At 40.6% G+C, this 12,374-nt stretch overlaps 1 protein-coding gene across 1 annotated transcript in view; it reads left to right on the top strand.

Moving 5' to 3' along the window:
• SPATA16 (spermatogenesis associated 16) overlaps nt 1-12,374 on the top strand; it is a 202,864-nt gene that overhangs the window by 148,135 nt on the left and 42,355 nt on the right. The window contains exon 9 of the mRNA XM_039338463.1: nt 6,563-6,727. Within this exon, the coding sequence (XP_039194397.1) occupies nt 6,563-6,727 (165 nt within the window). The remainder of the gene's footprint in view (nt 1-6,562; nt 6,728-12,374) is intronic.

Genomic DNA, 12,374 nt, shown 5'->3' with positions numbered 1-12,374 from the left:
GCAGATCGCCCAGGCAGCCCAGCAGCCCTACGGCGGCCATGCCCTCTGCCCACGCCCCACAGCATCAACTGTTTGCGATGGGGTGTGAGGGCAAAGTCTTGTCTATGCTGCCTGGCTGCCATGTCCTTGGCTACGCTGCTCTGTGTGGGCCACGCTCAGGGATGATTCCTCCAGGGGGGCTGCTGGTGAGGAGGGATCGCAGGGGGAGGCAAGGCTGGGGCAATGGCACATGTGCCCACAGAGAGGGCTCTGACTGCCACCTCTGGCACCCGTGCCATAGGTTTGCCACCACTGCCCTATACCATTTCAGACAAATGGTTGTCCAATCTCTTCTTAGAAACCTCCAGTGTTGGAGCATACACAATTTCTGGAGTCAAGACATTCCGCTGATTAATTCAGCGATCCCCAACCTTTCTGGCTCTGTGGACCAGTGGGGGAGGGGGAGAGAGAGGGAATGGTTACACATGAGTGGTGGGTGAGCTCTCATGCAACTCCATTTTAACGAGTGTGGGCACATACACCTGCCATTCACATAAATGGAACTGTATGCGTGCATGTGCTTCTGCAGACTGGTTCCAAATGGGTTGCAGCCTGTTAGTGGCCTAGGGCCTGGGGGTGGGGAGACCCCTGGATTAATTGTTCTGTCAGGAAATTTCTCCTTAGTTCTCTTTCCTTGATGAGTTTCCATCCATTGCTTCTTGTTCTGCCCTCATATACTTTGGAGAATTGTTTGACCCCTTCTTCTTTGTGGCAGCCCCTCAAATATTGGAACACTGCTATATCACCTCTAGTCCTTTCTTTTCATTAGACTAGACCTACCCAATTCTTGCAACTGTTCTTCATATGTTTTAGCCTTCAGTTCCCTAATCATCTTGGTTGCTCTTTTCTGCACTCTTTCTAGAGTCTCAACCTCTTTTTTATATTGTGGTGACCAAAACTGGATGCAATATTCCAAGTGTGGTCTTAATGACATAGTGATATAATTGAGTGATATAATTGATATATAAGTGATATAATTGATCCATTTGCATGCTAATGCCATGTACAATATGCATCATGATGATATCATGTTCTTATACATGCTGGTGTTAAAAAAAAAAAGCTTTTATGGTGCTTGAGAGCCAAACAAGCTTCATTTAGAAAAAGCTGGAATGAAAAGAAGTGTTTTGCCACAATCTTGACACATCTGTGCTAAGGAGCGTGATGGATGCAGCACCCTATTTCTTCCTGGACTATTTATTTAAACCAGGGATATGTCAAGGATTGCAATTCACTCTCCTGGCCAGCTGGACGTAGCAAATGTTTTATGGGTGGGGATGAGAGTGAGAAACAAAACACTTACATTTCTACTCTTTAAAAAAGCAGTCAGCCCAAGCCAGCTAAAATAGCCTATAATTGTGCTGCTAAAATTCAGTTAACAAAATCAATAGAAAAAGTGCAATTTCAGGCCTTTTTCAAGGAGTTGGGGGGGGTGAACTGAAGACATTGGTATACTTCCCTCATTATATAAAGATATATACTATATATCTTTTAAAGAGATATATGCTTGCCCTGTGAAAAATCGGCCTGTTGTTAACAAATATCAGAGGAAAAACCTTGACACAGGTGGTACATGTTGCCTATAGACCAGGCATGTCAAAATTTGGCTTACCTGGTGCCACATAGAGTCAAGAGGAATTGTCGTGGGACTCATATAAAATATATAATATAATAACTATCACTAAAAATAACATAATAATATTAAAAGTTTACAATCCTGTGCAACCACATTACTAGCTGACCAGGGCCGTATGAGAAACGGGGGGCACGGGTTGGACATGCCTGCTATAAGCCATGGTTTCCTCACCCAAAATGTTCAGGGACAGCTAAGCAAAACCAAGATGAATCCAAATCCAGGAAGTTTTCTCTATTACTCAGTCCCATGCAAAACAGGACCTGTGGTGGCTCTTCCACTAGTCCTTAAGCCAGAAGAAAAGCATACTGTCATAAATTCTGCCCTATTGCTTATCCCAAACATCCAAGACTAATTTGAGCTACGAAAGGCACTGTCCATCAACACCTGATGCAGACCAAGCTAAGGAAAGGAATTGGCGGATTCCCCGAGGATTCACTTCCTGTTGCAGGTTCTTTCTTTAAACCACCAATAACCAGATTACACATCAAATATTGAAACTTTGGACAGTTGAACGGGTTTTTCTATCTTCTTCCTTAAGTGACAGGGGGAGACTTTTCTTTTACAAATTTAAAAAAGGCATTGTCAATTATAAATGCCTTCAACTAGTCCAGAAATCAATCATATTGGTAATAGAACTATTTTTTTTATTTTTCTACCCACAGTATTTTTTTTACATACCATCAAGTCCTTGTCAGACTTATAGTGTCATATACAGGTAGTCCTCACTTACTGCCTGCCTAATTTCTGTAAAAACTGTTTTAAGTTATGAGGGTGTACAAAAATAGCTTTGAGACCAATCTTCACGTTTATGACCATCACATTGCCCCATGATCATGTGATCATCATTCAGGCACTTTGCAACCAATTTGTAACTGTCACAGCATCCCCAGTCATATGATCACCACTTGTATACTTTACAACTGGCTTATGACAAGCAGTGTTAACTGAGCAAGTGGCAGTAAAATTGTAAGTCACTGTCACATGATGTTTCACTTAATGACCATGCTACATAGCAGTAGCTGGTCCCCATTGTGGTCACTAAATGAGGATTAGCTGCAGACAGATTTTCTCCATAACAATCTGTCCCTAACCTGGTCTTTCAGCTCTTTCAAAGGTGTATCTTCATTATAATTGAATTCATTCACCTGCTGCTTATTGTCCTCTTTTTAAGGCAATAGGCTCTTAATCTACATTAATACATTATTCTTTAAAGCCCAATTTCACCACATTCTCACGTTTTTCGATTCTACATTACTAATGTGCTTCTTTCCTGCTGATTTCTGTAGTCTTACGACTTAATCCCTGTATTGTCACTCTCTAGAGCTCTACTCCTTTTTGTATGGAGTTCAGCACGACTTTTATTTTTTTCAGTTTCTATTTTCTATTTCTATCCTGTCAAAGTCTTGGCTTTTTCTTCACCTTTTCATCTTGTTTGTTTCTGGCTGTGCTCCTTGGCTCTTCTCTTCTTCTTAATCTTGGCTCCATCTGAGGGAAATGAAAAGTTTTTCCCTTGTGCCCGTCTGAGGGAAAGAAAAAAACATCTCTCTTTCCCCAGTTTTCTCAGATGCTGCCTGTTTTCTGCCTTGATCATCATTTAGGTTGCCTTTTATTTGGTTCCTGGGCCGTGCCTCTGTTTTTAGGAGTAGAACAACCAAGAACAAATTTCCGCTGCCTCAATTGTAGGCCAGGGATGAAAGCAAAGCAACTGTACTTCAACTAGGGGATGTAAGGAATCGTCTGAAAGATATCTAGTGAATTCATCCAAGATTCTGATTAATCCATTTGAGTTTTCCCTTCTTGGAGACCTCTTCCTCCCACTGGTGTCACAGGGGATGAAGTGCTTGTATAAAAGAGGACTGGAAAGCAGAATGCTTCCTAACTAGAGCTCTCAGGTATTAAGTCTTCCTGATTCCACTTCTGTCTCTTTTTTTCCCCCATTGCATGACTTGACCTAGTTATTTCAAGGCCATCTTTAGATAACACTTCCTTTGCTCAGAAAAAAAAAATCCAGTCTGAGATGTTGGCATACAGCATTTCAAATCCTGCCAGAAGCAATGCCTCAGGGTTTTGCTTAAAAGTTGATTGTGAAGGGACAGAAGAGATGTACCTATCACCACATTTCTTCCCAATTCTAACATGTTAGTGAAGTAACCCAAACAGTTTTAAAGGGAAAAATGAAGAAAGCTTATGAGCCCAGTTATTAAGGGGAAAATCATATTCTTATCATTTTTCAATTCATCTGTTAGAACAGTGCTTCTCAACGTTTGTGTGACGGCGACCCCCATCACACAAACGTGCCGCGCATGCGCGGCGCCACCCCCATGCGCGGCACCGCCCCCTTGCGCGGCGCGCATGCGCGGCACCGCCCCCCGAGGAGGAAAAATGGCGGATCGCCTTGTTTGGCGACCCCCGAGAAATGGTCGATCGACCCCAAATGGGGTCGCGACCCATAGGTTGAGAACCGCTGTGTTAGAAGATACTTGCAGCCTTTGTATTCAATACATTTAACCAGATTTAGCAGGTAGATTTGTATAAGGTGCCAAGTTTGGTTCGTTTTAATCCTGAGTAGCTTTTTTGTGGCATAGTCTTCTGTGTGAACTCAACCTATTCAGCTCATTCATAATTTGAGAGGTCCTTGGTGCTCTTTGAGCTTGGTTGTTTTCTTGCAGAAGAAAGAAAGAAGAAAACAACCAAGCTCAGAGAGTATCAAGGACCCAGCATTTCAACCCTGAGCTACAAATATTCTCCTTTATTGGTAACTCATTATTTAATATTTAAAGACCTTTTTATATGACTAGTAGAAACCAGCAAAAAAACATTGAAAAGCATGGTCACACATGACTGCGAGATGCTGCACATGGCCATAAAAGTGATTTGTTTGCTAAGCACTCAAAATGTGATAATGTAACCACATTGGGTGGGGGAGGAAATTCAACCATCATAATGTCAAATGATCACTAAGTGATCAGTCGTAAGTCAAGGACAACCTATACTGTACTTTTTCCAAATTACAATGTACCTTGGTAAAAGCATGAATACATTATTGTATTGTTGCTACTATGCAAGTCCTGAAAATAGATACAATATTTATGCATAGGACCGAGCCTGTTTTAATTCAGTAACCAGTTTAAGAATGATTATTTGCCAATTGAGTGCATTCATATGAAGAATCACAGAATGTCTGAATTGGAAGGGATCTTATAAGTAATCTAGTCCAACATCCTGCTCAGTGCAGGAATACACTGAACTACCCCAAAAGGTGTCTATTCGTTCCACATTTGCAAACTTCAGAGGAAGAGAATCCACCATTGTTCTAAATTAGGAGGAACTGGTTATGGTAAGAGGTTTAGAACAGGGGTGGACACTATGGCAATTTGATGACCTACAGCTCCCAGAATTCCTGAGCCAGCATGGAATTCTGGGAGTTGAAGTCCACAGGTTGTCAAATTGCTATAGTTGCCCATCCCTGTTCTATGGTAACAGTTCTTTTAGCTATTACCTCTTACCATAACCAATTCTTCCTAATATTCCACCCTAGAAAAATTTCGTTTTTTAATCCATTGATCTTTGTCCTGCCCTCAGGTTCAACAAAAACATCTATTTCCTTTCCTTGTACTTGACAGCCCTTTTATATCTTTGAAGACAGTTATCATGTCTCCCTTCTGCTTTGCCTTTTGCAAGCTAAAAATCCCAGTCTCCTTTAACCATTCCCCCAGGTTTGATTTCAACGTCCCTTATCATCCTGGCGGCTCTCTTCTAAACTTGCTCCAGTTTCTCCATGTCCCTTTTAAAGTGATCCTTACTCAGCTTCGGTGATGGGTCTGCTTATTGTGGTTGCATATTAAATATGCAACAGTTTTTAGGAACCAATCGATGGATTCCCCTGGCTGTGTTTCCTCTCTGATTTAGTGTCATTTACCAGCAGGAAAAAAGATCCATCATTGTCTGTAGCAGGGACTTAGCAGGTAGTATGGGCAAGTGCCTTTAGCTATTTTTCAAGTTCCCCTAGTGACAGATCACTGATGTGGTTGAATATGGTTTAGCACTCTTCTACAAAGTGCTGAACTTGTTTGTTTAAGCATATGCCTAGCAATTTTCTGGTGAAGCAGTAAATCTGAGCATAAAATATAGTTCAGCTAATACATTCCATGTGTGACTGAGAGATTCAGGCTGAAGTGTGATCTCTTATAGAAGATCTCTGTCACTTCATCTTCACTCTCCATGTTGGAGGACTAAGGACTTCAAATGATTTTGAACTAATATGCTGAAGACTAAATTATAAAATAAAATTAGCATGGGAGGACAAGGAAATGGGCGGGACCAAAATAAAAAGCCATTATAATTAAACTTTCATTCTATTAATTAGGATTTCCATGTAATAATATTCCCCTTTCTTGTCACATTATAGCATAGCCATAGCACTTAGACTTACATACCACTTCACAGTACTTGACAGCCCTCTTTAAGCAGTTTACAGAGTCAACATATTGCCCCCAACAATCTGGGTCCTCATTTTACCGACCTCAGAAGGATAGAAAGTTGAGTCACCTTGAGCCAGTGAGAATCGAACTGCTGGCAGTCAGCAGAATTACTGCAATACTGCATTCTAACCACTGTGCCACTACGGCACTCTGTATTATAATTACAGTTCATCAGCAACTCATAGATGGAGGAAGAGTATACCTATAGCATTTGGGAGCTCATGTATTGGAGCCATACTTGTTTACTCCTAGTTAACAGATATAGATTACAAATATTCTATTGGCCTGTTTATTTAAAAGGTGAATGTGTGATTATAGTAAGAGGCACTGTCATTTGTTAAAGGATGAAATGAGACCACTTCCACAGGTTCCCCTCTAACTACTCTTCTTTTCCTTATGAGCCCAGGAATCCTTCTGTGCATGTTCAGGTGTGATAGAAAAGCTGCAATATGCAAGCCTCCTTGGACGCTTGCAGCGTATCAAGGAACAATCTCCAGTGATCAATCAAGCTATGGCTGAGCTTGCCACTATTCCTTACCTCCAGGATATCAACCAGCCAGATGCTGAACTGGTAAACCTGCCGTTTTTTAATCCTTTTGGAACTGGTTTGAAGGACAAAGAAGGAAAGAAGTTAGAATTTTATTTTTGTTTTCTGGCCCTTAGAAATATGTATTGGGACTCTGAAATCTTGAGCATAACATTCTGCCAAAGTCTGGGCTAAGCATATGAAGTGCAGTGAATTCAGATCAATATTTTATGTCCGTTGCTAGATCTCTTTGTTCTATTATGAAAGACTGTAAATTATAATTTTCATAACTAGTGTTCTATCACATATGCGATGCTGTTGAAAAAAAATCTTCATCAGAGTCCAATCCAAGCTGGGAATAAAGAAAATGGAGACTACTTTAGAAAGAAGGTTGTGGTTTATTGAAGAGCAAAGCTAGACAGGAGTGTGGCTCTGGGAAAGCTGACCACATGTTGCTGGGAGTGGTGGGTTTTTTATACCTTCCTGGGCTTTTATGTTTGGAGTTGTTCCTGTTTGAGGCTTTGTATTACCTGTGTCATGTACTTTGACCTGAGCCTGAGTGTGCCTTTCTGGTATTCTGATGATAATAGAGTTAATCCTATTATGTCCTAAAGGTCATATCCTGCTTCCCTGGGGCTATGGCTGATGGCTATGTCCCGTGTTGGATTTTCTTGGGGTGAGGGGTTGTTGATTCTAGGGATCTTTGTCTTTTTAATCCTATCAGTTCCAGCTTCCTGGCTCCAACTTTCCTAAATGGATTATGATATTTGCATTTCTACAGAGCTGGTTTCTGCTTGGGTGAGGGAGACTTGGGGCTATTAAGAAAAACTGGGCAGGCTTTTCTGCCTTTTTAAGATCCTTTGAGGGAATATAATATTCTGCCTTTTTAATATTTCCTTCTGGGGGGGGACTGACTTCCCACAATGTAATACAGTAACAAGAAGAGGAACACAATACTCTGAAGTCAAACAGAGTGCAGGGATGTAAAAGCATTTTGGGCCATGGATCACTTTCAAGCAGATTCTGAGGTATAGGGAGTGCACTGTCTTTGTTACAATAAACATAAAAGTCAGCATAGGTCAGACTCAGGAAAATCAAATGATACACCATCAGAATTTTAGACCTAATCTTGTTTATGTGCTTAAGAATTTAATTTTGCTGATCATATCACAAACCTGGAAAGTGAGGAGGCCTGGTCAGAGCCAAGGAGCTAATATGGATAATTCCACAATACAGACCAAACTGAACCAAGGACAAAATGAATTTCCAATTGGATTTGCACATCCTAAGCAATGCTTTCCCCAGTCATGATTTATTAAGTAAAACACAGTTGGATGTGCTTACACATCTCAAACCCTAAACTATAGCTTACAAATTGCATCAGCTGAGACTATACAACACACTAAATGAAAGCCAAACAATTCACAGAATGCTTAATATTTTGGATGAATTACCCTTCTGTACTTTTGTTGTTATTGTCTTCCCTCAAAATTTATTGATAGTCATCATGAAGACATGCACATCACCACAAAAGCAAATAGGTGTGCATACAATATCCTAATATATTTTTTCTCCCCTCTTCTCCACAACAAGCCAGAAAATCTTCAAAAGACAACCTTCTTGCAATTAAGAAGCTAGATTTTTAAACTAATCTTTAAGCTGTGTTGAAATTGGCTGGTTACAAACAGAGTAACCAAACTTTGCTGGTTCAAATGATTAAATAAAGATTTTAAGGTTTAAGAGAGGAGGCGAAGAAGAGAGGAAAGAAGGAACCAAATCTTTATCCATAAACTCAGAGCTAATGAATCCCAACAGAAGTTGTCTTTAAAAAAAACAAAAACAAAATGCCATTATTAATTCCTGTAAATTAAACACATCTTAAAGATGCAGTCAACTTTACTGAAACATTGTACCCTTTTCAGAAAACATTGCATGCAAATGTAGCTCTCCTTTCAGTTGGGTGAGGAATCTGAATATTCCCTTGAGTCAACAGAATTTAATTCAGTGGTAGGATTCTTTGCCTCCCCAATATTCCAAGAATGAACAAAAATACCAACATACTATCTTTTTAAGCTCCACAACTTGTGTATCACAAATTCACTCATCAAGGGGCTTGTTTCTAATCTAGCCATTCAGCTTCCATACTTCTTTTGAGTACTGGAAAAAAAATTTCTTCCATTCAATCATATTTGATTCTCTGAGACTGCTTGAAGAAGACCCTGCCATTTTCTTGGCAAGGTTTTTCAGATGCGGTTGGCTATTGTCCCCTTCGCAGGGCTGAGAGTGAGTGACTGGCCCAAGTTTGCCCAACTGGCTTTGTGCCTAAAGTGAAACTAGAATTCATAGTTTCTAGCCTGATGCCTTAACCACTACATTAAACTAACTCTTGTATTAGGCTTAGAACACTATAAAATCAGAATATCAGAATTGGAAGGGACCTAGCCCATCCTGCTCAGGCAGGAAACTCTATACCATGTCAGACAAATAGTTGTCTAATCTCTTCTTAAAAACCATCAATGCTGGACCACCCATAACTTTTGGAGGCAAGCCATTCCACCGGTTAATTGTTCTCACTGTCAAGAAACTTCTCCTTAGTTCTAGGTTGCTTCTCTCCTTGATTACTTTCCATCCATTGCTTCTTGTTCCGCCTTCAGCTGCTTTGGAGAATACGTTGATCCCCTCTTCTTTGTGGCAGCCACAGCTTCTGGAGGCAAGTTGTTCCAACTCATTACAGAGCAGGCTAGTGACTGAATCCAGTGTCACCTCCACAAAGGAAGATCTCAAAAGGGGGGAAAGCTATATCTTATTTTAGCTCTTGGTTAAGCAACCTATAATCCCAGGGACACATGTGGTTCCTAATCCACATTTTTGTGGCTCTAAAAGTCGTGCTCAGTGACTGAATGCAATGACTGAAAATTTGAGTGGAGGGATACCAAGTCTGAGCTTTAATTCACATTTTAAAAGTAAAGAAAATCTGGAGAAGGCGAGAACCAGCATCTTAATACTGCCTGTATATACACCGTTCCACCCACAGCGATTCTTGGCTCCTCTCAAAAATGTTAAGTGTAGCCCCTGATCATTAAAACTGGTTAAAATTATCCCTTGTAACAGTTTGAAGTAGACCCTTCCTAAATATATCAGTCCTTCTGATGAAATACAGAATTCCAAGCTCTACTTCAAACTGTTACAAGGGATAATTTTAACTGTGCATGCATTTAAATTAATTATGATATGCAAATGAACTGTGTCTAGTTTTTTTTTTTTTTTTCCTTTTGGGAAGAGTGACATCCCAAGCTATACATCACAGTTTAAATACATGCCATGAAAACAGTAGTTAAAACTAGCTCTTCCACTTGGAAACTTCATCTTCTGAAAAATCCCAATAACCTTTTCAAGGGTAGCATTGCAGCAAATCACCTCTAGCGGGTCTGCAAAGCTTTCGAGCTTTCTTTATTAAATTTGGCAGCATCAGAAACCCGAGATGAATATTCTACAGTGACTAAACTAATGTTTCTTAAGGCACAATTAGATATAATTCAGAAGGATGTTTATAAACAGAAAGATGCGTATAAATAGGTTTATAAGAACAGTTTTAAATAGAATAGAGCAGACATGTCAAACACAAGGCCTGAGGGCCAGATGCGGCCCGCAAAGTGGTTTCAAGTGGCCCACGAAGCCATCCTGGAAACAGTGAGGGAATGGCCCCCGCTTCCTTGGCCCTGGCCCAGGCCAGCCGGGAGCCAATGTACAATTTTGTGGTGGCCATCTTGGCACTTGCCCCAGTGGACCATGCCTTGGCATTTGCCCCAGTCCCACCCCCTTCTTCCAGAGACCCTCAGATCTGTCCCACTCCTGCCCAGGCCCCCACAGGCACCCTTGACGTGAATGACGTAGAACTGGCCACGTCCACCCAGTAGGCCACACCCACTCCATTCATGCCCACCCAGTAGGCTGCACCCACTCTGGCCACACCCACCGGGCCCCCCAAGGACAACCGCAATGCTGATGCGGCCCTCAATGAAATTGAGTTTGACACCCCTGGAATAGAGGTTGGATTCACAAATTGCATTACATAATAGTTTGTTTGACCAGATTATTGAATAAGTCATAGTGGTTGGATTCATCCAACACGCTAAACTAAAGCCAAATACATCTTGTCACGTTGTGCAAAGCTTGACTAAGACAACAGTTTACAGTTTCACAGTTTAATGAAGCTACTGACCCTATGGAAGAAACATTGAACATAGCTTCCACCTCTTCCCCCCACCCCATACATTCTGCTCTTTTCCTCCCCATCGTTTAATTTTAGTTATAACCTGTATTTTCATTGTGATTTTACTGAGATTTGTATACACTGGTGCATATAATTATAGTCTCATTTTGATCTTGTAAGCTGCCTAGAGTCGCCTTACACCAAGACGAGTGGCAAACAAATTTAATTAATCACTTAATTTAAAATTTAATTATTAATTAAAGTTTAATTAATTAATTAAAAGATACACATGGTGTCTGTCCATATTTCGGTGCAAGGCAGGCAATATCTGATTGGAGAATTTTAATTGGAGAAAAATAATTTTAATTGGAGAAAAATAATGTTCATCCCATAAGATCAGAAAGAGTGAAAATACTTCATTAAGCAATCCGTTATGCAACCTTATCTGATAGGACATAGGAGTTGTGCCTTGTCTATCACCCCTGACCTCTGGAACAGTATATATATATATATATATATATATATATATATATATATATATATATATATATATATATATATATGTTTTCTGAGGTTTTCGCGGGTATTTGTATGTAGGTCTTTGGTTGTTCGGGTTTTCTCCCGCGTAAAATTGGAAGTGTCTTGGCGACGAAACGTCGCCAAGACACTTCCAATTTTATGTGGGAGAAAACCCGAACAACCAAAGACCTACATATATAGAAGAACTAGATTTTGATAGGGAGAAGTGTGAATCAGGTATTGCACATCAGTCATGCAAGAATAGAAAGGCTCCCAAAAAGAGAAGCTACCTTCTGGTAGGTGATTCAATTATAAGGGATGTAAATTTAGGAAAGGACACAGAGGCTTTGAAAGAGGTCAGGTGTCTTCCAGGTGCTACTGCCAGTAGGGACAAGAAGCGTATTTCTAAAATAATCAAGAATGGCAGCAAGGACTGTGATGTGGAGGCTATTGTACACCTTGGCACTAATGATCTGTCCCAAAAAGATGTACTCTCTGTGCAGAATGATTTCCAGAGCTTGGGGAAGGAACTTAGCAGAATAGGCTGTAGGCTTACTTTCTCAGAGGTTTTACCAGTGTATAAGGAGCAAAACGGAAAAGGCCAGCGCATAGCACAATTCAATATGTGGCTAAAGGAATGGTGTAAAGGGGAAGGCTTTGGATATATTAGTCACGATGTCAGTAGCTGGTCCAATCAAAAGATGTACAAAAGAGATGGTTTGCATCCATCAAAAAAAGGGACTGAGTTACTCGGCTATAAATTCACAGATTTTCTGGAGGGAAATTTAAACTAAACAGCGGGGACAGGGAGTTAATTGATACGGAACAACCCTGTCCCCGGCAATTTAAAAACTATAGGGCTATCAGTGCATGTAGCACAGATGTGTGTGTGGACAAGAATACCAACCTTGCTACCAATCAAAATGAAGCCTCTAATAGCGAGTGCCATATAAAGTGCAC

The sequence above is a fragment of the Crotalus tigris genome, unplaced genomic scaffold (assembly GCF_016545835.1).
Source record: "Crotalus tigris isolate CLP2741 ecotype Arizona unplaced genomic scaffold, ASM1654583v1 scf7180000017549.6302385, whole genome shotgun sequence".
NCBI classification, from domain to species: Eukaryota; Metazoa; Chordata; class Lepidosauria; order Squamata; family Viperidae; genus Crotalus; species Crotalus tigris.
Note: the sequence above shows the minus strand (reverse complement) of the source record. Positions and strands in the feature narration are given on the sequence as shown.